Below are 27,445 nucleotides of genomic sequence, written 5' to 3'. Positions count from 1 at the left end.
AACTCTGGCTAGGCACACATTTAAACCTTTAATCGCCCTAGATGTTTAACCCCCTTCCCAGCCAGTGTTAGTACAGTGACGGTGCATATTTTTAGCACTGATCACTGTATTGGTTTCACTGGTCCCCAAAAAGTGTCACTGTCTGAATGTCTGCTGCAATATCGCAGTCCCGCTATAAGTCGCTGATCATCGTCATTACCAGTATATAAAAAAATTCCCTATAACTTTTGCGGAAACCAATCAACATACTCTGGGATTTTTTTTTTTTTTTTTTACCAAAAATATGTAGCAGAATACATATTCGCCTAAGTTTTATGAATAAATTAGGTTTTTTACATTTTGTTATTGGATATGTTTTATAGCAGATAGTAAAAAATATTGTGTGTGTGTGTGGTTTTTTTTTTTTTTTTATTTTTTTATTTTTTTTTCTTATAGCGCAAAAAACAAAACAAAAAAAAAAACACGAAACGCAGAGGTGATCAAATGCCATCAAAAGAATACGTTTTGTGGGGAAAAAAGACATACCTTTTATTTGGGTACAGTGATGCAAGACCGCACAATTGTCATTTAAAATAATGCTGTGCCGTATTGCGAAAAATGGCTTTGGCTTTTTAAATCTTCCGGAGGTAAAGTGGTTATACACACACACACACTGTATAGTATATATTTTTTTGTAGCTGTGGCTAAAAAAGTAAATTAAAAATAGGAAGTAAAATCTAGAATGTCAAAGAGAAGTCTAGGGAACTTTTTAAAGACACATTAAAGCGGAACTAAAAGTCAGCAACTACAAATACTGTGGCCCCTGACTTTTGACCACTTCAGCCCTGGATGGTTTTACCCCCCCCCCCTTCCTGACCAGGCCATTTTTTGTGATACGGCACTGCGTTGCTTTACCTGATAATTGCTTGGTTGTGAAATATATATATATATATATATATATATATATATATATATATATATATATATATATATATAATATATTTTTCCCCCCACAAATAGAGCTTTCGTTTGGTGGTATTTGATCACCTCTGCGGTTCTTTTTTTGTGCTATAAACAAAAAGACAGACAATTTTGAAAAAACAATATTTTTTACTTTCTGCTATAAAACATCCAATAAAGAAAATGTAAAAAATCTAATTTCTTCAATTTAGGCCAATTTTGTATTCTGCTACATATTTTTGGTAAAAAAAAAATCCCAATAAGCGTATATTGATTGTAGATAAAACTGGAAAACTGGAGCATGCAAAATCTGGTGCAGCTCTGAAAAGAAACCAATCAGCTTCCATGTTTTTTTTAATTCAAATCTTAATTGAACAAGCTGAAGTTAGAAGCTGATTGGCTACCAGGCACAGCTGCACCAGATTCTGCACTCTCCGGTTTTACTAAGTTAACCCCACTGCTTGTCTCTTCTGCAATTAAAACCTGCTTGCTCGTGGTTTCTTTCAGTGGTACTTCAGTTCTGCTTTAATGGGATTGTTCAATAGGTGCTGTGTGTTTTCAAATTCTTTATAGACCATTTGCATTTTCTGCCTGAAATGATGGCTTGTCAGACTGTTTTTGCAATCTTCAGTTGTCTTGTTCTCCTAATTCATAGCCTGCACTATAGCCCAATGTGGCCTAAGCTGCTGGCATGGTCTACCATTTGCAGTGGCTTATTCTCTTCAAAGTTCAACATGTGTGTTAAGAGATGACCTTGTGTACATGGAGAAACCCTTGAAATAACTTTCCGGTGACAAGGAGCCCGTGCTTATGACTACCTCTACAACTCATGAGACGTTTGCGTAATGATCACAGGGAAGGATGCCTCTTACATTTGTGGTCAGTGGGAAGATTTCAATGCTTACAGCTAGATAAAATATCAGTGGTGTCGGGTTATTCATCTGAGTGGCAGAAGTTGCACATTGCTGAAGGACCCACCAACGACCTTTTGGAAGAACCCTATTTGAGAAAGCTCGCTGGGTGTTTTTTAATTTTTTTTTTTATTTTCAGTTGTAATTGGTAACAACGTGGTGGAAATGCTTCAGGATGCCTATGTTTCTTTATCGTACATCATGGGACACAGAGCCTTAAGTAATTGCTTAATGGGTTATAGGCCACCTTCAGGTGATGGACACTGGTATACCCAATCCAAGAAGTTCGCTCCCTATATAACCCCTCCTCCTTCCAGGAGCACAAGGTGTTGGTCACAAGTCAAAATGTGCTCTGAGGAGCTCCAGGAGGAATCCATGCTGGATTTAAATAGCCTCCATAGACTAGATCCATCCAAAGTGCCACTGAGGCCTAAGTGGATGGTACCTGGGGCCTCGTATCCAAAGCACAAGGTTTTGCCTGTAACGCCTCTCTTTTTTTAGGGCTGGAACCCAGGGCTTAGGTCTTGCTACATTACCTAAAGCTTTCCTGGTGGGGTGCTTTACAGGTCCAAGGGAGTTGGAACCCCGATATCTAGGGACCCGGTACTTGAAGGTTTGCTAAACACAGTGAAGGGTGAAGGTTGGATTGTCTGTTAAGTCAGCAAATCCTGCAGTGGGGATAAGGTAAGGGAAGAAACGTAGGTACTAAAAACCCCTATGTATTCTTCCATTAGGGGAAAAAATGTTGTCATGCCTTACTTATCCACTAGAGGGAGTCTATGCACATACCTTACTCTGTTGTCTTCACTGTAAAGCTCAGTAAATCTGTGCGTGCAGCAGCGTGTGCAGGGGAATTCCTCTCAGGTAAAAGAAATCTGCCATATATTTTCTTTTCTCCCCCCTGAAGGGACCAGAGGGTTAGGGGGACATCAGCGATGTTTTTTAGGCTGGGTTCACACATATGCAAATTGGATGTGTCTTACACCGCATCCAATTTGCAGAACATTAAAAAATGTTGCGTTGCATCCGCATTGCACAAAAAACGCGTGCGTATTATAGGCAGTGTGGTGTGAATTGCAGGCACATTATCTTCAATGGGAACGCATCTGATTCGCAGATGTGTTCTGTTCTGAACACTAATTCTCTCCTACCCCTCTCCCTGGTCAGCTGATCTGCAGCTACAATGAAGATGAACTGCTGAATGCATCATTTTTATCTTCACAGGGAAACAGAGCTGCAATGCGCACCGCACATGTGTGAACCCAGCCTTAAGGTTTAGTAATGAAAGCGATACTAAAGGCAGATGATAAAAAAAAAGTTATACTTACTTGCTCTGTGTTAATGGACAGAGCAGCCCAGATCCTTCTCTTTTTGGGTCCTCTGCTGGAGCTCCTGGCCCCTCCCTCCTGCCGAGTTTGTTATGGGGCACCCTAGCAGGTACGCTCCTGAGCTGCTGTGCTGTGTGTCAGAGTACAGCTCAGCCCTGCCCCTGCTTTATCCTCATTGGCTCCAGTTTCTGTCTCAGCCAATAAGGAGGAAGAGACCCGGGAGAGCCGTTGCTCTTGTGCACATCGCTGGATTGAGGTGGGTCTCGGGTAAGTATTGGGGGGAAGCTGCACCCAGAAGGATTTTTACCTTCATGCATAGAATGCATAAAGGTAAAAAACCTTCAGCCTTTACATCCACTTTAAAAATATTGAAGTAAGAGGGTCAGCATGGCAGCCAGGCTACACACCGATTTGTATTTCTTCTAAAATCGTTCTCCCTAAACCTGTTCCCACTGGCCGTATGCATATATGCAGCTGGTGGGCTTTAAAGTGGTTCTAAAGACATAAGGTTTTTTTTATCCTAATGCATTCTGTGCATTAGGATAAAAAACCTTCAGTGTGCAGCAGCCCCCCTAATACTTATTTGAGCCCCATCTCGATCTATTCTCTGCTGCCTGGGACTCTCCCTCCTGATTGGCTGAGACACAATCAACCAAAGTCAGTGAGCCAATGGTGGGGGGGGGGTGTGCCCGGGCCCTGTCCCTGTCCCCGTCCTTGTGTCTGAATGGACACACAGAGCTGCGGCTCGGCTCGGGTGCCCCTATAGCACGCTGCTTGCTGTGAGGGTACTCGGCAGGATGGAGGGGCAGGTAAGTATAACGGGTTTATTTTTAAACAAAAAAAACCCAAGACATTAAAGCGGAGTTCCACCCATATAAAACTCAACAGCTACAAAAAGTGTAGCTGCTGACTTTTAATAATCAGACACTCACCTGTCCCATGGTCCAGCGATGCGGACGAACTAAACCCCGCTCCTCTCCCCCTCTGCCGCGGCGCTGGCATTCTGACTGTGGGTGCCGCGGAGAGGGCACGCACTGCGCATGTGCGAGCCGCGCTGCATGCTGTGATTGGCTGGGCAATCTTCTGGGACCTGTGACGTGTCCCAGAAGATTGGAGGGAGGGGGGAAGAGGTGAACTTCCTTCCGGCGTTGTGGAGCCCCAGGAGGAAGTGGGAGCTGGATGCTTCTAAAAAGAGGGTATCCCCCCCCCCCCCCAAAAAAAAATGACATTCCAAATGTGGCATGTCAGGGGTCACTTAAAGCGGACCATCCATTTTTTTGGGTGTAACTCCGCTTTAATATCACTTTAATGCCAAGTCACTGAACAGCTTTTAAGGGAGCGTGCTCACTGCAGTGACCAAACTGTCAGACGGGTCCTCATTATTTTTTACACCCATGCGACTACTGTGACAGCCAATCAGATCGGAAGACTGGGGGTGATGTGTGCACAAATCTGCACGGCGCAGTGCTTTGTATAGTTTATCAAGCCTGTTGTTTCTTTTACCAACCGTGTTACAGTAGTTGATATAATGTGTGTGTGTGTGTGTGTGTATATATATATATATATATATATATATATATATATATATATATATATATATATATATATATATATATATATATATATATATATATATATATATATAATTTGAACTCCATGTATTTGTCATCCAGTAGACGTAAACTTCTCAGCTGTCATTAGCCTTAAATGGACGATAACATAAATACATGGCTCTTCCTGACATCACAATAGCAGTATTTTCCTTTTAGTTTGTTGCATGTTTCTGGGGATCATCACAGTATGCAGTACGCAAATGGCTAATCATTTCCAAGTTTGGTCTCTGGTAGTAATTTGAAAGCATTCTTCATACATCAGAAGTGTCGGTAGTGTTACTGTGATTCAGGATAGCTACATAGTGCAAAGTAAGGGGAAATGAAGAGAATAGGTATGGGCAGCACAGTGGTTAGCACTTCTGCCTAGCAGCACCAGGGTCGTCGGTTCAAATTCCAACCATGACACTACCTGCATGGAGTTTGTATGTTCTCCCTGTGCCTGTGTAGGTTTCCCCCCGTGGTACTCCAGTTTATTCCCACAATACAAAAGACATGCTGATAGTTAAATTGGCTCCTGTCTGAATTGTCCCTAGTATATGTATGAATGCGAGTTAGGGACCTTAGATTGTAAGCTCCTTGAGGGAAGGGACTGATGTGAATGTACTATATATATATATATGTAAAGAGATGTGTAAGACTGGCGGCGGTTTACTCGGAGGCTGGAAGTGACATAACATCACTTCCGGCACTGGTAGATGTAAACACTGCTGTTTTTATTTTGCTAAGAATCTCTCTCTCTCTCTCTCTCTCTCTCTCTCTCTCTCTCTCTCTCTCTCTCTCTCTCTCTCTCTCTCTCTCTCTCTCTCTCTCTCTCTCTCTCTCTCTCTCTCTCTCTCTCTCTCTCTCTCTCGAGAGAGAGAGAGAGAGAGAGAGAGAGAGAGAGAGAGAGAGAGAGAGAGAGAGAGAGAGATGTGGGGAATTATAGACCCCAGATCTCTCTGTAAAGCGGACCTGTCATTTCCTATTACAAGCTCTACCACCAAGGTATATAGTGCTGCCCTCCCTGCAGCGCTTTACATATACATTGTACATTCACGTCAGTCACTACCCTCAAGGAGCTTACAATCTAAGGTCCCCAACTCACATTCATACATACTAGGGACAATTTAGACAGGATCGAATTAACCTACCAGCATGTCTTTGGAGTGGTTGTTTTACATTCAAATGAATAGACTGTCAAAATCCACCGCACAGGGCAGTGTAGGTTCCTATGTGAGCCGGCCCTAAATGTTGATGTCCATTTTTATATATGGCTAGCTTTTTGGGCATTGTTTTGCTACTTCCTTTTTGATGTATAACATTTTTAGTTTGAAACACGTCCATCTGCTCCTAGAAAAGGAGTGCAGTTGAATGCAGAACTAAAATGCAGGCTTATCGCTCGTGCTCTGCTTTTTGAATTCCTTAATCTGATTCAGGTGGCGATTGCATAGCAGTGGTTTAGGGACAAAATGGGACATTGTTATCGCCGAGCCCCCAAGCTATTGCTGCATAGCTTAGTTGGCATACAGCTAGAAGTCCATGAATTCTAAACAGGCCCGGATCGACCATGTGTTTTACGTTGTTATTTCTCTCCTCCAGAACAGCTAATTTGGCTTGCTTATGAGAGTCCTGACTTCACGGTTTTGTATACTGTGTCTATATTAAAATACACAGAAGAATGCCATGATTATCATTCTGCCCTGGAGCACTTTATTATAGTTCTCTGCAACTTGCTGTCGTATGCACATACTTCACCATTGCTTGATAGATCCTAATAACATGTTACTTTCTATTTCTGCAGAATTTGTAAAGGATTATCTCTTCTACATCGTGTGCACATTTTGAACCGCAAATCTGAGGAAAATGGCTACCGACTCCGCAGAGCCTGCTACCGATGAATCTGATAAACCAGCTGGATTTTCTGCAGAGAAGAATTTGGCCCCTCAGGACTCTTCCTTGGCCAGACAGGCAAGCGTGGAGAGCGCGGACATGCCCAGTTCTGCTTCAGGCACTAGCGAGAGAAAAAGATTCTTTAGGAAGAGCGTGGACATTACTGAGGACGATAGGATATTGGAGCAACCCCTCAAAGAGGAGGAGAAGGTTCCTTCCTGCGTTGGCCAGCAGCAATTGGATGGTCATGTATCGAATGCTACAGACTTGGTGCAAGAAGGCAAGAGCGAATCCAAAATGGTGTCGGAGGCCAGTAAAGACACCCCCAGAGAAAAGACTGAAAAAGAGATGGAGGAGGAGGCCGAGATGAAAGCTGTGGCAACGTCACCCAGCGGACGATTTTTGAAGTTTGACATCGAGTTAGGCCGAGGGGCCTTCAAAACTGTTTTCAAGGGCCTGGACACAGAGACCTGGGTGGAAGTCGCGTGGTGCGAGCTGCAGGTTAGTCCAGTGTTGTTGAATTCACAGTTTACAGATGGTATTTTTTTTTTTTTTAAGCTGCACAGCTTGCTAAATCCTGTGTTTGCTTTTGAACTTCCTGGAACGTCATAGGGTTATGACTGAGCCTTTCATTGACTTCAGAGGTGTCGGTGAGGTATATGTTAACATTTATTAGAAATTGGAGCCAACGAGGCAAAAAGAAATATTGAGGTGGAATGTGTGGGTTTTGCCAGTGATTTTTGAGGAAAAGTGGAATTCAACGTTTTCATGACCAGATGTTTGAAGCATAGACATCCAGACCAGATGTCAATACACCTCTGTTAACGTGATAAATGCCCCGCTCAGGTTATTTTTTAGGCTGTTAAATGGATGGAAATGTGATGTTTAAAGGGTTATTTCACCTTCACTAAACTGCATATGTAGTTAAGGGGCAGCTGTAGATGAAAACAAACTGTGCAGCTTTGACCATAGTTGAATAATGACTTTGTTATAGGTATAAAAATAATGACTTTGTTATAGGTATAGGGCATTTTATGTACCTCCATGAAGCCTGACTGGAATACTCCCAGGACGTTGCTCAGTGAGGCCTACTTTTAACTGCTTACCCCCACCATGACAAAGGTGAGCTTTTTCTCTGATTCAGACCCCCTCGCATACTCTCTCTTCCCTTGCAGTAGCTCTGAGCTCAGTGTTTGAGAGCTTACGCCTGTGATGGCGGAGGTGATCAATAATGACTAGGCTTCACTTAGCATCCTAGCAATGTCCTGGGAGTATTCCAGTCAAGCTGCAGGAGGTAGACCTATAGCGAACGCATTCTTCAACTTTAGTCAGAGCTGTAAAGTTTGTTTTTATCTACAGACGCCACTCTTATCTGCATAGGTAATATTTTTCTAAAGATTTTGCTAAGTGAGGCCTACTTGTTACTGCTCGCCTCCACCATCAAAGGAGTGAGCTCCAAAACTCTGAGCTTAAAGCTACTGCAGCAGAGGAAAGGAAAAAAAAGCATGTGAGGGGGTTTGAATCAGAGAAAAAGCTCACTCTTGTGATGGTGGGGGTGAGCAGTAATGACTAGGCTTCACTAAGCAACATCCTAGCTATGTCCTGGGAGTATTCCAGTCAGTCTTAAGGCGGTACATAAATGGCCTACACCTCTAGCAAGGGCAATATTCAACTTTATTCAGAGCTGCGTAGTTTGTTTTTATCTACAGATGCCACCCTTATCTGCATAGGCAATATTTAGGTAAGGACATTGCTAGGTGAAGCCTAGTCTTTACTGCTCACCCCTACCATCATAGGAGTGAGCTCTCAAACTTTTGAGCTCAGAGCTACTGCAACAGAGGAGAGAAAAAGCGATGTGAGGAGGTTTGAATCAGAGAAAGAGCTCACTCCTGTTATGGTGGAGGTGAGCAGTAATGACTAGGCCTCAAAGTATATGTAAAATCACTTTGTGACTTAAAATGTATCCCCTCTGGAGCATGCTGCCATTAACAATAGTGTAAGTGTTTTGTTTGTTTTTTTTTTTTTTTTTTTTTTTTAATTTTATTTTTTATGAAAAGGGTAAATACCTTTTCTTACACCGCAGCTGTGCGGTCACGTGATCCCCTCCGCTTGTCTTCGCTGAGCTATGGAGAGCAGTGGGAGGGGCCATGATTACCCTGTGACTTCAGCAGCTGGCCAGCACGGGAGGGGGGGGGAGGTTGTCACGTGACCGCACAGCAGCAGTGTGGGAAGAAGTATTTATAGGTTTTATTTCTTTTTAAATAAAAAGGATACACAAACACTATTGTTATTGGCAGCATAAGCCGGAGGGAGTACATGTATATTTGCTGCATTATGCAGCTGAATAGGGGCGGGGAGGATAGTTGCTCTGCCACTGACAGGGAGGGAGAGGGGAGAGACTCTGACAGCAGAGCAGCGTGATGACGGAGGCACGTAACCTGACTATGGTAGTCATGGATCAGCAGCCATGATTACTGTGGTCAGCACAGACAGGTGGGACACAGGAACTGGCCGGATCAACCAGATAAATTACATGGTAGGAAGAGAAAAATTACACAGCACAAGCACTGTGGTATACAGCATGCCTTAAAGGAACAGGATATTTTTTTTTTTTTTTTTTTTTTTTTTGGGTTAAAACCACTTAAACATCCTGAGAGTGTATATATGCATATTCCGAACTTGTAGGATTTGTATGGAGTATGGAAATCACTAGTTGATGTTACCTACAGTGATCACTTTTGCCTTCAGGGTCCTGTGCTGAGCACTTGCCCTGTTGCTCACCACAGGGGGGTCTCCCACCTAAATACTATTTACAGAATTTTTAAATGAATGCAAGGCTTTCTCTGAGTGGATGGGGGGGGGGGGGGGGGGGGAGACGATAAGCGGTGATAATACATTCTCCACCTATTCCAATCAGAACACCTTGATTCAGCAGTGGCATCTACAGACTAAAGATGTTTTTTTGACAGATTAGAACTAAAGGCAAAACATGGAGAGGATGAATCTCCCGAACAAGGGCACAGACAGCAATAAAACCTGACAGGGGTTCCAATTCCTCTCTACTCTATCCACAACTAAAAAAAAAGTTTTGCCTTTTAGTTATTCTTTGTTTCAGCTTGCATGTGATCACCAAGATGGGGAAACCATGTTGACTGGTTTCTGATCCAATGGCTTCCAGCAAGTGCTGAGTGACCTCCTAGCTGTTATATAAGAAATGTCTTTTCAGCACCCAAATACCTGGGAATGCTTGATTGTGGGTGCTTGGACGTTAATGATTTCACTGCCTTGTCTTAATGTGGTTGTAAAGGCTGAAGGTTTTCTTACCTAAAAGTGATAATAAAGAACATTGATGTCATACTTACTTGCTCTGTGCTGAGGTTTTGCACAGAGCAGCCCCGATCCTCCTCTTCTCGGGTCCCCCACCAGCGCTCCTGGTAGAGTTGCCGCCTCCTCCCTTTAAACCTGAACACATATTGATTACATGGGTTCTGTGGCTGATTAAGGTGGTAGTTAAACTCACTTGTTGCCTTATCTGCATTTAATTAGCCTCAGTACCTGTGTAATTCATATGTGTTCGGGTTTAAAGGGATTAGGTGGCAAACCCTAGCTCCTGGTCCCCCCTCCTGCCCCCACAGCAAGCAGCTTGCAATGGGAGGGACCCAAGCAGGCTTGCTCCTGAGCCACTGAGCTGCATGTCTATTCACGCACACAGCCATGGCCCGGCCCTGTCCTATCCCTTTTCTCCTTGGCTGTTTTTGACAGCAGCGGAAGCCAATTTCTCTAGCTGCTGTCTCAGCCAATGAAGAGGGAGAGTCCCTGGAGAGGCTCAGATCTCGTGCATATTGCTGAATTGTGATGGGGCTCAGGTAAGTAATTGGGGGGGGTGGCTGCTGCACAGAGAAGGATTTCTTTGCCTTCATGCATAGAATACATCAGGGGTAGGCAACCTTAAAGAGATGGAGATCTAACTGAATAACATGGGAGAAGTCAGAGATCCCGGGCACAGTGTTCCTTCCCCACACCTGATTTAAACTTTCTGAAAGCGCACCCAAACTCCTGCATTCAGAGAGTGCACCAAACCCGCAGGATATAATTGAAGTCCATTGCTAAGAGCAGGAAAACTGCAGGTACATTGCACCCACAGTGTGGGTAAATCGGAAAACCTTAGTGTGTAAGCAGCCCTATACTATTATGCCTGGTGTATTGCTTCACACTGACCTAAAGACCTTATTTCCTGCTGCTGGCATCACTCTGGAGACCGCTAGCCGGGATAAGAGGCGGGGTGCAGTTGGGATCACTCTGCATGGGACAGGAGCCGGCACTACAAAGGAGGCATCGGATTATGCAGCTCTTGCTCCCTAATACAGTTCCAACTTTACAAGTAGTCCCTCTGCATTGCGCTCAGTTAGATGCTCTGGAATGGCTGGTCAGACGCAATCTACCAGTCACCTTGCCTCGATCTGCTGGTTGCTGACCTCTGGAATACATGAAGGTAAAAAACCTGAAGCCTTTACAACCGCTTTAATGCATTCTCATTAAGGTAAAAAAATCTTCAGTATGCTGCTCCCACCTCCCCCTCTTATACTTGCCTGAGCCCGATCTTGATCCAGTGATGTGCACGAGAGCAGCGGCTCTCTTGGCTCGCTCAGTCCGCACCCACTGCTGTCAATCGCAGGCAGTGAGAAAGGGATGGGGCCGAGCCGTGCTGTGTGTGTCTATGGATGCACAGAGCTGAGCCCATGAGCGAGCCTGCACGAGTGTCCCGATAGCAAGCGGCTCGCTGTGGTGGGCACTCTGCGGGGCGGAGGAGCTGGTGGGGACCCAAGAAGAGGAGGATCCCGGTTTGTTCTGTGCAAAACCATTGGGAAAAAGAGAAAAAAAGAGAATTGGCCTGAGCAAGAAGGGGGTACAAGTATCCAGTATTAAAGTGGTTAATAAGAGTTTACAATCACTTTGAGCATCTTGCCTTGTCCTCCCAGGGGCTACCAACTAATCAGGCTTCCTGTATAATGCAAAGTACAGTAATCCATAGCAAAGTCATAACTAGAACCTCCAAGAAACCATGAAGTTCCCCAACAGGAGGTGGGGGGGGGGGGCGCAGTATGACAAGAGGAGGGGGGGGGGGCAGAGAAATGCATTAGTACACTCCCCCAGGAAGTAAGATTTACCTGGCAGCAGCAGCCTGGCGTTGTGGGAGCAGGCGTCGAGGGGGCGGAGCTGAGAGGCGGAGCGATACACCAGGCTGGATAAGAGGGGCAGTGGAGCGGCTTAAAGAAGAACCGCTCCATTATCCTTCTGACTCCTGCAGTTCCAGGCATTCAGCGGCTGCAGGAGCCAGGAGGATAATGGAGGGGTTCTTCTATAAGCCATCCTGCCCCTCCTATCCATAAGCAGACAAATCTGACGGGGGCCGCAGGGGCCCCCTGAAGCATGGGGCCAGGTCGCAGTTGTGATCCCTGCGACCCCTATAGTTGCACCCCGGATCCATAGCAACCACTCATATGACCATAAATAAAAACCTAGTTGCTATTGCACTAAAAGGATAGCTGTAATATACATTCAGTTATATACCAAGCAACTTCGCACTTCTAACTTCTTTCCTTGAGCTTTGTAAGATGTCATTACAGGTCCAGACCAGTGTAAACATTGGGTTTCTTTCCATGTAGCTTGTCTATAGCTGCACTGTTACTCCAAGCATAAAGTGAGGACAAAGGACACATTTGGTTCACATACCTATTTGAATTCTTGCCTTCACTGCTAAGAGACATACACAAGAATATCAATGCTGTCCTAGGTTTTGCTAAGCCCTGCTTAACCACTCATTTTGGTGTGGTTCCAGACAGCTAGTGTGGTCCCTAATATCTTTTACTGGTTCTCAGCCCTGGTTTGGAGACCTATGAGGGATGATTTACTAAATGCAAAATAGACTGCGCACTCTGCAAGTGCAGGTGCTCCAGAGCTTAGTAAATGAGGTGAAGCTTCACTTTGCCAAGAATACCCAATCACATGCAAGGGGAAAAAAATTTTTTTATATGCACATGATTGGATCATGGAAGTCAGCAGAGCGTTCCCTCATTTACTAAGCTCTGGGGCAATTGCACTTGCAGAGTGCACATTTTAATTTGCCTTTAGTAAACCAACCCCATGGTCTTTTTATACTGTAGTTGAACACATGTAGTAGCTACTTGCTTCTAGAAGCCTTGTGATCTTCAAAGGTTGCATGAATTTACTGCGGAAATCTTCCTTTCATTGCTACTGACAGACTTTGGATCAAATAGTCCAAGTCTGCAGTTACTGTCTAGAGGCAGTCAAGTCGAATGTGGACGGAGCAATGTTTGCACTTTCCTAGGTCTGTGATAACCACTTTCAAAGCGTGGGCAAAGAAGGTAGTATTTTTTTTTTTCACACTGCTGCAACCCCAAAGTCCTGTGACTTTGCATTGTGACTTGATGCGACTTTGATGTTTTGTGACTTTGGCAAAGCATACCAGTGCAGAGTGTGACGCCTTATTTTACTTACAAAACCCTCTAAAATTGCAGCCAAAGTTGCAAAGATAAGACCAACAACTTCCTTGTGACTTTTTTGTGATTGTAAAGGCTCGTTTTTTTTTCAATAAAAATAACAAACCTGTTATACTTACCTGCTCTGTTGCAGTGGATTTGAACAGAGCAGCCTGGATCCTCCTCTTCTCGGGTCCCTCTACGGTGCTCCTGGCCCCTCCATCCTGTCGAGTGCCCCCCACAGCAAGCAGCTTGTTATGGGGGCACCCGAGCCGAGTCACAGCTCCGTGTGTCCATTCACCCGGTCTGGGTCCGCCCTCTCTCTCTCCTGATTGGCTGACTGACCTTGACAGCAGTGGGAGCCAATGGCTCCGCCGCTGTGTCTCAGCCAATCAGGAGGGAGTGCCTCGGACCGCCGAGACAATCAGAGATGGGACTCAGGTAAGTATTAGGGGGTGCTGGGGTGGCTGCTGTACACAGAAGGCTTTTTGTCATAATGCTTAGAATGCATTAGGGATCGACCAATTATCCGTAAGGCTGGATATTCCAGGCCGATATCAGCATTTTCCAAAAAATCGGTATCGTTCTCAAACTAGACCCATATTACCGATATCCGCTTCATTGTAATAACCGATGCGGCTCAGCAGCTGCTCAGCTGTTGTTACAGCGGGAGGGGACCCCCCCCCCCACTGCTCTCCCGTATCACCGGGGGGCCCGAGCAACCAACCGGCAAGTCCGCCGGCTGGCCGAAGACCTGTAAAAAGCCGATGCTTCGTTCGGGTCTCGGATCTAGTAACCCGGAAGCGATGTCATGACATCCCTTCCTGGATTACTGGCATCCTAAAGGCCAAAAAAATTTTTTTTTAAAAACGCCGATCTTGACGTTTTGAATACTTTGAAGTGCAGAGTAGGGGTTTGGGGTCTTATAGATCCCTGATCCCTCCATAAAGAGTATCTGTCACTGCCTATTGCTGTCACAAGGGATGTTTACATTCCTTGTGACAGTAATAACAGTGATAATAAAAAAGTGTAAAAATAAAAATGTTAAAAATGTACAGAATATTGGCACATAATAGCAGCCATCGGCCTGAGAGGTGGGCGAAATATCAGTATCGTAACGGCACCGAAAAAACAATATCGGTCGATCCCTAGAATGCATTAAGATGAAAAGAATTTCTGACTTTACAACTCCTTGAACAGTGCATGTCAGAGCACAGTCGCTGCAACCTGATTAGCAGCAAATAAGACGGCACCCAAAGAAATGAATGTGTTTTGACTTGTAATTACGACTTTGTGTCACAGCACAGCAAACCAGGGCTAAAAGTGCCTGAGTTCTTACAGTAGCCCTTTAAAGAAAACTTCTTCTGGGAATTATTGGCGGACAGCTATTGCTGACCTCATGAAAATGCTAGATGCCTGGCTGTGCATGCTTTGCCCAGATGAGTTATTTGGGTACTGAAACCAACAGGTAAAATCTTGGGAGGTCCACAATGGCAGCCTGTGCTTCTGTCGGTACCTAGTTTCTGTTCTTCTTTTTCTCAGCTTAGATGTCATTAAATTAGTAATAAAGTCTATCTTTGGGTTACACTGCATTCGTCATCACTTTAAAACCTCCTTTTTTTTTTTTTTTTTTTTTTTTTTTTTTTTTTGTGGCGCTAGTTTCCCATAAGCTTTTGCTATCTCAATGAGTAATCTGAAAAGTATCTAAGAAATGTTGTGGAACAAAAAAAAGGGTCCCTTTGAGTGGTATACCCTTACTGAAATCTGAGCCTTTCTTTGCCGAGACCTCTCTTTTTGCTGATGGAGGTTCCCTCTGTTACCATACTACTAAACCTTCGCTTCCCTTTGGATGTTGAGGACTAAAAGCGGAATGGGATGGGATTACTGGCTGCATGTAAAATCAGTCCTCACTGTCTGCTCATGTTTCCTTTTACTGAAGGCAATTACAAAATTAGGTTCCTTTCCTGTGTTTTAAAGTGGTTTCAGTTATGTTTAAAAAAAAAAAAAAATATGTTCTACATTTTAAAAGTAGGTTACATACTGTAAGTGTTATAAGGAGACCATTGGGGAAAATGGTTTAGGTTTGTGATTTTCTCCTGCTTCATTTTATCTGCCTTTTCTGAGAAATTAATTTAGTTTTCTATGTATTCACCTTACATTAGAAGGTTGAAAGAAACCTTTCCCAAAAGAAACATGGTGGATAACAAAGCTATCTTATGTAAAAACCAGTTTCCCAATTGTTATGCTGACCCCTTGTTTTGATGCAATAAGTTACTAACCCCTGACTTTCCTGATTTGCATACTTTCTTTTCTGGTTAGAAACTCAAATTTATTGAGGGTGCAGGGTCCATTGGGGGTCCGTAAGTCTATTGGAAGAACTTCTGCAGGCCTACCTGGGTCTGGAACACATAGGAGACAAAATGCAGGCCTACCCGGGTCTGCAATACATAGACCAACTGCAGGCCTACCTGGGTCTGGAACACATGGGGGACCAACTGCAGGCCTACTTGGGTCTGCAACACATAGGGGACCAACTGCAGGCCTACTTGGGTCTGCAACACATAGGGTACCAACTGCAGGCCTACCTGGGTCTGCAACACATAGGGCACCATCTGCAGGCCTACCTGGGTCTGCAACACATAGGGCACCATCTGCAGGCCTACCTGGGTCTGCAACACATAGGGCACCATCTGCAGGCCTACTTGGGTCTGCAACACATAGGGCACCATCTGCAGGCCTACTTGGGTCTGCAACACATAGGGGACCAACTGCAGGCCTACTTGGGTCTGCAACACATAGGGGACCAACTTCAGGCCTACTTGGGTCTGCAACACATAGGGGACCAACTGCAGGCCTACCTGGGTCTGCAACACATAGGGCACCATCTGCAGGCCTACTTGGGTCTGCAACACATAGGGGACCAACTGCAGGCCTACTTGGGTCTGCAACACATAGGGGACCAACTGCAGGCCTACTTGGGTCTGCAACACATAGGGGACCAACTGCAGGCCTACTTGGGTCTGCAACACATAGGGCACCAACTGCAGGCCTACTTGGGTCTGCAACACATAGGGCACCATCTGCAGGCCTACTTGGGTCTGCAACACATAGGGCACCATCTGCAGGCCTACTTGGGCCTGCAACACATAGGGGACCAACTGCAGGCCTACTTGGGTCTGCAACACATAGGGCACCATCTGCAGGCCTACTTGGGTCTGCAACACATAGGGGACCAACTGCAGAGTTGCAGACAGCAACTGCAATAGAATGCATTAAGATAAATAACCTACTGCCTTTACAACTCCTTTTTAACTCCTTATTCTCCTCCTCCCCTCAACTATTTTCCTGATGATTTTTTGTTTGTTTTATTAACGTTTAAAAAAGGTAGTAAGTAAACGTTGCCAATTTTTTTTTTTTTTTTTAAAACCCTGCAAAGTAAAGGCATAATGTGCTAGTATGCATCACATGCTAGTACATTATGAAATGCTTACCTGAGAACGAAGCCGTGCACCGCTGCGCTGTGAGCTCTTACAGATGCTTCCAATCTTCACCTGGTCTTCCTTCCGGGTTTGCGTCCTCTGGCTGTCTGATTTGCCGTCCCGTGATGTCACTCCCACGCATGCGCACGGGGGTCACAGCTCACGGTACAGCGCTGAAGGGATGGCACGGGTATGCCGTCCCTTCAGAGTGCATGCGTCGGTGACTTCAGTGTGAACATCGTGCGATTTTTAGTTTTTGTTGAATTTTTTTTTTTTTTTACCAAGGATTGCGCAAGAAATAAAAGTAATTATTGCGAGAAAATATCTAGAAAAGAAAGCCTAATTTGTCCTTTTGAGTTCTAGCCCCCCTATGAAAAATATTAGGACACTTATCCGTCCTGGAATCCAGCGATGTCAGCACCCCAGACGATGTTTCCATCAGCTCTTGGGTGCTGCCATTGCCTGTAAGGAAAACCGACAGTGAAGCCTTGCTGCGCTTTCTGAATGGCCCGGTGGTGGGGGAAGGAGAAGGGGGGCTGAACTTCCGTGGGATCTTGCCGCAGCCAGGTCTCCTGGAAGTGGGGATGGGTACCTGTTAAAACCAGGTACTGGGTTGTGTCCCCCCCCCCCCCGAAAGGTGCCAAATGTGGCACCGGGGAGGAAGCAGGTAAGCATAGACGTGTGAATTCCCGCTGAACTGGCTGAGATTCGAACCATGTATGGGCAAGTTGAGTGTACCAAGTTGATCAATCAACTTGGGTACATCTGGCCTGCCGGATTTTACTTGTGATTATCACTAGAGAATGCTATAGCAGCTAGCTGTAGTCTGTCTTCTCCCAGCGGGGATGGCTCTCCTCCGGCCAGGAGAAGACAATGTCTGGGTAGGAGGGATTCCTTTGTCGGCATGGTCTGTGTTGATGGGGAAATTGTGGAAATTTCTTTGCAGGAAAGAATTTCTTGCTGTTAATGGCCTGCCTAGGTAATCAGAAAGTTTTTGCCAAATAAACAGGTCCATGGCAGAAATGTAACAGTTGCTCTTATCCATCGGGGTGAACAGTTGTGATAAGCGAGGTGGTTAGGCAACATAGGTAGATGACTATGTCAAAGTCTAGATGAAGGAAGGCCCATAGACATGGTTTATCTGGATTTTGCAAAAGCATTTGATACAGTTCCCAGCAAATGTTTACTATACAAGCTAGGGTCAGTTGGCATGGACCATAGGGTGAGTACATGGATTGAAAACTATCTACAAGGGCGAGTCCAGAGGGTGGTGATAAATGGGGAGTACTCGGAATGGTCCAATGTGGAAAGTGGGGTCCCTCAGGGCTCTATCCTGGGACCAATCCTATTTCATTTATTCTTAAATGACCTGGAAGATGGGATAAATGGCTCAATCTCTGTATTTGCAGATGATGCTAAGCAGGGCAAAACCTTCTCCGCGGGACGTGGGAACCTTGCAAGAAGATCTGAACAAGTTAATGGGGTGGGCAACTACATGACAAATGAGGTTCAATGTAGAAAAATGTAAAATAATGCATTTGAGTGGCAAAAATATGAATGCAATCTATACACTGGGGGGAGAACCTCTGGGGAATCTAGGATGGAAAAGGACCTGGGGGTCCTAGTAGATGATAGGCTCAGCAATGGCATGCAATCCCAAGCTGCTGCAAGCAAAGCAAACAGAATATTGACATGCATTAAAAAGGGGATCAACTCCAGAGATAAAGCGATAATTCTCCCGCTCTACAAGACTCTGGTCCGGCCGCACCTGGAGTATGCTGTCCAGTTCTGGGGACCAGTCGTCAGGAAGGATGTACTGGAAATGGAGCGAGTACAAAGAAGGGCAACAAAGCTAATAAAGGGTCTGGAGGATCTTGGTTATGAGGAAAGGTTGTGAGCTCTGAACTTATTCTCTCTGGAGAAGAGACGCTTGAGAGGTGATATGATTTCAATATACAAATATTGTACTGGTGACACCACAATAGGGATAAAACTTTTCCACGAAAGGGCATTTAAAAAGACACGCGGCCATTCACTAAAATTGGAGGAAAAGCGATTTAACCAAAAACTGTGGTTAAGCGGTAAGAATTTGGAATTTCACTAACAGTGGTTTCAGCAGGGAGCATAGATCATTTAAAAAAAACTATTAGATAAGCACCTAAATGACCACAACATACAGGGATATACAATGTAATACTGACACATAATCACACACATAGGTTAGACTTGTCTTTTTTTCAACTTTACTATCTATGTAAAGATTCATTTAGATAACGGCACAGAAGGTTTTTTAAGCCAAAACGACACATTGGAAAGTTATATTTTCCAATGCACAGCTGGCTTCCTCCACCATAACCAATAGAAGAAAACACAATTGCTTTTTGCCTATAATGTCAGCTTACATCCAGCCAATAGGATGCACACCAAAGTTTCATTATTTGTCAGAGCTCCGCTTACATATTTTTCACCATGCCCACGCAAGATTTTATTTTTCCGCTTTGGTATATAGTGATTCTTTTAGGGCAAGATACGTGTAGCAGAAAGTTAGGAACGGATGCAGACCTTTATTGCAGATACCATTCACAATTAAAATATGTCCTGTTTGTGAAGGAAACGAGCAGATTGCAGCACACAAAGGCTTGTAGTTGGTGGGCAGCTGCTGCAACCAGTCATGTTCTGTGAATTGTGAAACAGGAATTTCCAACTGCTGACCTTGTTACCACTTGTGTTTTTTTTTTTGTCAACCATTTGCTACTTGGAGACATATGGAGTAATATATTACACCTATTTTGACAGCTTGGGCACATACATTGGTGATACTTTAAAGTAAATGTAAGTCCCTACCTGAAATTTAGTTTGCTAAAGCACTGTGTATGATCAAGTTTTTTTTTTTTTTTGTAAGTAGGACACTTCCCCATTTTTCTATCTAGGTCTCGTTCACACAGGTGTATCGAAACATACATTCATGACGAGGGCCATGTTTGCCTGCATGGGATGCACAGGTATTAAGTGCATGTATGACAGCCCCATTCATGACTTTTGGCATGCAACGGCTGCACATACACAACTGCTGGTCCCAATTTGGCAGCAGTGTGTCTCGGAACGCACAATGGCTGCATTTGGGGACATGGTACCTGAACCTGATTGGGCCCAGCGGCAGTGTCAATATAGCCAGTGCATTCCAATAGACAACAGAACAAGCAGGGTGAGCTGATGACATGTGTGAGGTGAAGTTTGTGACATCAATCTGCTTTTCCCTTAGTCATAAACAAGCTGCTCACTCTGTTCTCTCCTCCTGTCAGCTTGTTCCCTCTCAGTACATATGCATGCGGTAGAGCCTGGTTGGCTCCTAATGCTGTCCTTTCCCATCACAGTGCTGTAATTTTAAAAAAATGACAGCCGATATCATAACTATGTTTTAAAGTAATTGTAAAGGCTGAAGGTTTTTTTTTTTTTTTTTTTTTTTTTTTTTATAACCTTTCTATGCATTAAAGTGTTTGTTACCCTACAAAACAAATCCAGACCCTGTTCCCTTAAAGCATGAAGCACAGCAGAATGCTTGTGCTGTGTAATTTGGCCCATTCTATCACCTAAAAAGAAAAAACCTGGCTGATCCTGCCTAGCTATACCCCCCCCCCCGTAAACTGACCATGTTTTATCATGGCTGCTAAGCCCCGACACTGTGGTCAGTTTACTTGCCTCGGTCAGCTGCGGCCTGCTCTGTCCTTATCAGAAACCATGAATCGGACGGAGACAGAAGTACAGTTGAATCACACTTGTTTAATAATAAAAGTAAAAAGAACAAACCTAGTCAAAACATAGCCAAAGTTCAGTAACCGGAAGGCGGATAGTCAGCCAAGCCAGAAGTCAGGGATCAAAGTAGCGGAACAGCAAGCAGGATCCGGAGCCAGGAAGGGATGTCAGCAAAGCCAGTCTTTAAACGGGAACGCAGAAGATGTTTCTTGATGTTGGTGATGTTGGCGAAGGCAGAGCTCCTCTGGACTGGATGGCCTAAGTAGGCAGGACTGACGAGCAGGATATGAACAACAGCTGAGCGGCCAGCTCAGAGAAGGAAGGGCTGAGCCCAGCCCTGTCAGTCCGTCATCCTCATTCCCCCTCCCTCCCTGACTGTCTGCTCGTGTCAGTGCCTGCCCCCTCCCCTCCTGCTGCTATCATAACTACAATAAAAACATCCCACCCCCCCTGTAACATAACGTTATGTGCGCCTGTGTTATATAAAAAAAATGCCAATTTGTACCCTTTATCAGAACGCCTCCCGGCATTCACATGACTCATTGGCTCTCTCTTCTCTCTCCTCTCCCCGGCTGATGTCAGCGGGAGTGCTCGGCCCCGCCTGCTATAGCTGTCAGCCGGACAGAGGAGAGAGCCAAGGAGTCATGTGAGCGCCAGGAAACGCTCTGATATAAGGTACAGATTGGCAGCTTTTTTTATGTAACACAGACACTGGGGCACATAACGTTTGTTACAGAGGAGATGGGATGTTTTTATTTCAATTGTTTTTTTATTATGTTTTTCACATGAAGAGAAGGGTAAAATTAAACAGTCTGTCATGCAGTAATACACGATGATGAGAAGCATTTGAGTAAGGGTGGTTGACAAAGCAAATTATCAGATTTAAGTGAACTTTATAAAATACACTGAGTACCAAGTATAGGGTGTGTGGTGCCACTCCAACCCTCGGGCACCCCATCTGGGAACAATCTGTGCCAAGGAGAGGAGAGACAGCACAACCCAGCTCAATCCTATTGGGTTTCCATACAAGTAGAGAGTTATTCTCATGTATATCACTACTGCGAAGGCATGCAACGATTGATGTAAGTGTGTGAAATTGACTTAAACACAAAGAACAAAACATAACTAAACGTGGGTGAGAGCACAGTCATTGTAGGTTTCATGGAAATTATAGATGCAGATAGACTTGAAAGCAACCGCTTTATGGGTGTTGATGTTGAGGCACTCCATACCTCCCAGGTTGAGCTCACTATCTGATATTTTCCCACTGATAGATTAGAATGTTTTTATTGTAGTGGCTTAACAACCATTTTAACGTAACAAAGCTTCTGCATGCAGCTCCCCCTAGACCCCCTCTTATACCTACCTGAGCCCAATCTCCATCCGGTAATGTGTATGAGAACAGAGGCTCTGTTGGCTCTCTCCCTCCTCATTGTCTCAGAGACAGCAACAGGAGCCATTGTCCATTACAGCCAGTGAAGAGGGGGCGGAGCTAAGCCCAGCCCTATGTGTCTATGGAGACCGAGAGTGGCTCAGGAGCGAGCCCCTCCATAGCAAGTTGCTTGCTATGATGGGCACTCAGCAGGGGGGAGGAGCCAGGAACACCGGGGCTGCTCCGCAAAACCATTGCACAGAGCAGGTAAGTATAACGTGATTGTTAGTTTTTTTTTTTTTTTGTTTTTTTAATGTCCAGTCACTCTACATATGCACCCATGGGGAACAGCTTTGCTGCGCTGGGAGCATGCTCACTGTAGTGACCAAGCTGTCACAGACGGGTCCCCACCATTGTTTACAACCAGGAACTTCCATTCAGGTGACTACTGTGACAGCCAATCACAGCAGTCACATGATCAGAAACCACGACTTTGAATCCCAGCATTTAGATTCTCTTATAAAGGGCTTGGGATTAACCAACAGGCTATAATTACTCCCTGTGACTGCACACCAGGTGTGTGCTAATACTGTGCTCCTTTACAATCACTTTATGTTACAACTAAAGGATGAACTCAGGCGTGTTCGCAACTCCACGTGCCTGCACCCGCCAGGAAGCTGACACTCCGCATTGCTAATCACAGGGGGGTGAGACCTTTCCTGATCCGTGGCTGCACAGATCGAGAAATGTCACTACCTGTGATTAGCAATGCGGAGTGTCAGCTTCCTGGCGGGTGCAGGCACGTGGAGCTCATCCTTGGTTCCAACTGCACTGCACACCAGCAGATGCGTTGTATCTCTTCTGTGCCCATTGCAGCGCATTACACTGCTAACTTTTTTTTTATTTTTAAACTAGCGTTGTCCCAAGACAGATACAGGCAGTCCCCGAGTTACGAACGGGTTAGGGACTGCCTTTGTTCTGAAGTCGGATTTGTTCGTAAGTCAGAAGCGCATGCGCAGAACGGCAGAGACGTTGTTTTCCGACTTTGTTTTCCGCTGTTTTCTGCTGTTTCCGACATTGTTTTCCAATTTTTTCCGATGTGCCCGCCGACGCCGCCTCCCGTTCGTAAGTAGGAGTCGTTCGTAAGTCTGAGGTTCGGAACTCGGGGACCTCCTGTATCGGGTTCAGTGTCAATACTAAGCATTTGCTTGAGTACTCACACTGCGGCTGGCCCGCCAACACATATGTGAACTGGCTCCATAGAAAACCAGTTTGATTCACATATCATGTGAATCGGAAACCGTCACATGTGACAAAAAATATGTTGCGGTAATTGGCATTGGCGATTACTTGTGCAAAAGTATTGGTATTCATACTTTTTTGTCTTAAAAAAAAAAAGGTATCTGTGCAACCCTATTTTAAATCAACTTTATTGAAATGTCACACAGTGACGTTTTGATTAAGTTGTTTCGGCCGTCGTGCGATGCGAGATGGTGGATTGGCGCTCCTTGCGCTTTTGAAAAAAAGTGCGGCTTGCCATGCTTTTTTTACAGCACAACACCCCCGTATAATGCAGTGGTGTGAACCGGGCACATAGGAGACGTGGGATTTTGCGTGGTGGTACTGCGCTGGAGTAGCTGCCCAATGCAGTCCCCTCACACCTGGTGTGAATAGACCCTGAATGTTTTTATATATGTGCACGGAGTATAGCTTTAACAAACTGTGCAGCACCTATGAAGGGCTCCAATGGCTGCCATATGGACTCTCCACCTGAGTAAAGAATAGCCCTCCTTTTAAATGGTTTACTAGTCTTTAAAATGGAGAGTATGTAAAGATTTCTTTCAAGGAGGTTCCAGAACAGATGCAAATGCATATGTAAGCCTTAGACTTTGGGCGCTGGCTGACCTTTGTACTGCGCCATGACCTCTGTGTAACTTTTTAGTGCTGTCTGATGTCTTTTAAAATCATCGGCTCTGCTGCCTTTCTCGTTACATCATCGGTTGACTGTAAGCAAACAAAGCCAAAGTTACCCTTCTGTTTATTTAAAAAAAAATGTTTGTACAGGATGTTGGCACGGACATGTGCCAGCTCAACATTACCAAAGCTCCTAGTTGACAGCAGAGGTCCCGCAGTACAATACATGGCAGTGTACTGAGGTTATATAATAAGAACTAGCCATGCGAGGCATGAAACTTTTCAATGAATCCTGAGATGATTAAACAAATGCCTCAAAGTATATACACAGAGAACCAGTCAGTCAGAAGAGCATGGTTAACCCTAAACGGAGTGGAAATTGGAAATTGAATGGTACTTTGCAACCACATTGGAGACTCTTGCATTTAGGCCTCATGTACACTGGACATAAAAAAAAAAAAATGCTTATGCAGGTGTGTGGCTTATTATTATTTTTTTCCACCCTTAAGGCTTAATGTACATGGGACGCTGAGGCAATCTCCTCAAAACGATTTTTTTTGTTGTTGACAGTTTTGCCGCATTTGCATCTCCTGTAATGTGTCTGCAGTCTCTGAGCATCTCCTGTACCGTGTCTGCAGTCTCTGAGCATCTCCTGTACCATGTCCCCAGTCTCTGACCATCTCCTGTACCATGTCCCCAGTCTCTGACCATCTCCTGTACCATGTCCCCAGTCTCTGACCATCTCCTGTACCATGTCCCCAGTCTCTGACCATCTCCTGTACCATGTCCCCAGTCTCTGACCATCTCCTGCACCATGTCCCCAGTCTCTGACCATCTCCTGCACCATGTCCCCAGTCTCTGACCATCTCCTGCACCATGTCCCCAGTCTCTGACCATCTCCTGTACCATGTGTCTGCAGTCTCTGCCATCTCCTGTATAAAAATATTTTTTAAAAACAGTCACTTTCGGTTTGCGCGATCAAGGAAGATTTGTTTTCGGTATCGGTTTCGGCACTAAAAAACCCATTCGGTGCATCCCTACTTATAAACGAAAACGCGGCTAAACGCCGGTGCCGCGTTTATCGTGTTTTGTGTCGGAAACTTCGGCTTCTGAACTCTTTTTTTTTTTTTTTTTTTTTTTTTTTTTTTTGCCTTCAAAGGAAAGCCTCTAAACGCAACTGCCTAAAAACATTAAACGAACCTGTGTACATGTACAAATAAGCTAAAATTGGATAAGTTCAGGGGCAGCTGAAAAAAGCATCCAACTGCCTCTGAACATCCGTTTACCAGCAGCAGTGTACATGAGGCCTTAGAAGCAACTCCGTTAGACTTTGTGTTCATGCACAATTGGGCATTTACAGGCGTATTTAAAGAGGCTGGAAAAAAAAAAACACAAGCATGTTTTTGAGAGGAGCTTAGGGTAGAAAAACGCTTGTCGCACATAAACGTGGCATTTAGGTGCATTCAGCATTTTCAAGTTTAAATAGATTATAGTAAAAAAAAATGAGTAGAGTGGAATGTTTTGGAGGTTATACAGTTGGAAATCAGTACAGTTTTTCCACTGAAAATACAATACAAATACAATAAAACGCCATCACTTCTGAATTTTTATTCTGTCGTAGGAGCATTTTCGTACTTTTCTTAACCTCCATTTTCCATCTGGAGACTAGCATGCAAAATAAAAACAGATGATCATTCATCCGATAATCTCATCGTGTGTACTAGGCTTAAAGCGTAACTTTAGTCATTTTTAAAAAAAAATTTTTCCATCTATTAACCACTTACCAACTGGCCCATAGCCGAATGACAGCTACAGGGCGGTTGGATAACTCTGGGAGGGCGTACATTGACGTCCTCCCAGAATCCCGCTCCCGCACGCCCCCTGGGGCGTGCACACAGGAGCATCCGTGACCGCCGGATCCAGAGGACCCGGCGCATCACGGATCACAGTAAACGGCCGTTTTTCACGTGATCGCTCTGTCAAATGACGGAGGATCACATGTAAACAAACCGGCGTGATATCTGGTTCCTCTCTCCTCTCTCCCCTCTCTGTCCTGTGTGAGCGGAGAGATCGGTGGCAGCAGCGCTGTGGGCTGCATGTGTAGTGCCCACAGTGCTGCTCAGTGACAAATCTATCCAGCCATCCATCCTCAGCATACTTATCCATTCATCCATGCTCAGCCAGCCATCCATCCTCAACAATATCCATCCATGCTCAGCCGTACTCAGCTGTACCCAGTCGTACCTGGCCGTACCCAGTCGTACCTGGCCGTACCCAGTCGTACCTGGCCGTACCCAGTCGTACTACCCAGCCATACTCAGCCATACTCAGCCGTACCCAGCCATCCAATCTATACTCAGCAGTACCCAGCCGTACTCATTCATGCTCATCCATCCCCATCTATGGCTCATCCATCCCCATTCATGATCATCCATGCCACTACAGTGCCTCACAAAAGTGTAATAGGTAGTCAAATTAGATTTGAAAGTTATGTCCCTAGAACACCTGATGGCGCTCCCTGCATGTTGGGCCTCTCTCTGTGGCCAGGCTGTGGAAAAGTCTCACACGTGGTATTTCCATACTCAGGAGGAGTAGGAGAATCTATTTTGGGGTGTCATTTTTGGTATGTACATGCTATGTGTTAGAAATATTGTGTAAATGGACAATGTTTTGTTAAAAAAAAAAAAAAATGCGTTTTCATTTTCTCTACACTTTTTCCAAAAACTTGTAAAAAAAAAAATGACATGTTCAAAAGACTCATTATGCCTCATAGATTATACATTGGGTTGTAATTTTCCAAAATTAGGTCATTTTTGGGGCGTTTCCATTGTCCTGGTGTTCCAGGGCCTTCAAAGGTGTAAGAGGTAGTCAAGAAATTGTGTGTAATTTATGCTCCAAGAACGCCTGGTGGTGCTCCCTGCATGTTGGGCCTCTGTATGTGGCCAGGCTGTGCAAAAGTCTCACATGTGAAAAAAAAAATCTTGATTTTGCAAAGAGTTGTGGGAAAAAATTACAACTTCAAAAAACTTACCATGGCTCTAACTAAATACCTTGGAATGTCTACTTTCCAAAAAGGGGTCATTTGGGGGGTATTTCCTGGCTTGTTAGGGTCTCAAGAAATGAGGTAGGCCGTCAGTACATCTGATGTGATCAATTTTCAGAGATTGGCACCATAGCTTTCTCAAAGACCAAATAATATACACCGATTTGGGTTATTTTTACCAAACCTATGTAGCAGTATACATTTTGGCAAAAATGTATGAAGAAAAGTTAATACATTGCAAAATTTTATAACGGAAAGAAAGAAAAATGCATTTTTTTTTTTTTTTTTACAGAGTTTTCGGTCTTTCTTCTTTTATAGTGCAAAAAATAAAAAACCCAGCGGTGATTAAATGCCACCAAAAGAAAGCTCTATTTGTGTGGAAAAAAAAGGACAAAAATTTCATATGGGTACAGTGTTGCATGACTGAGTAATTGTCATTCAAATGTGAGAGCACCAAAAGCTGAAAATTGGCCTGGTTAGGAAGGGGGTTTAAGTGCCCAGTGGGTAAATCTTTTGCCCTTGTTTTAACTTTGGATAGTAAAATGTTTTTGTTTTCTCCCAGTAAATACCTTATACAGCCCACTTCCTGTTTCTTGTCTTGTCATTAGCCTAGGCTTATGACATCACGCACAGTTCTCTCTCACTCTCCTGAGAGTTTGCCAGGAATGGAGGGGGGATGAGTCATAAGAGGGCCAATGAGAGCCGCAGGTGTGCCTCTGTGTAA

The 27,445-nt window shown here is 44.6% G+C and overlaps 1 protein-coding gene across 1 annotated transcript in view; it reads left to right on the top strand.

The window, feature by feature from the left end:
* WNK3 (WNK lysine deficient protein kinase 3) overlaps nt 1-27,445 on the top strand; it is a 207,774-nt gene that overhangs the window by 17,021 nt on the left and 163,308 nt on the right. Inside the window, exon 2 of the mRNA XM_073600174.1 lies at nt 6,572-7,161. Coding sequence (XP_073456275.1) covers nt 6,634-7,161 — 528 coding nt within the window. The 5' untranslated portion in view covers nt 6,572-6,633. The remainder of the gene's footprint in view (nt 1-6,571; nt 7,162-27,445) is intronic.

Source organism: Aquarana catesbeiana, linkage group LG09 (genome assembly GCF_042186555.1).
Source record: "Aquarana catesbeiana isolate 2022-GZ linkage group LG09, ASM4218655v1, whole genome shotgun sequence".
NCBI lineage: Eukaryota > Metazoa > Chordata > Amphibia > Anura > Ranidae > Aquarana > Aquarana catesbeiana.
This window is presented reverse-complemented; position numbering and strand designations above follow the sequence as displayed.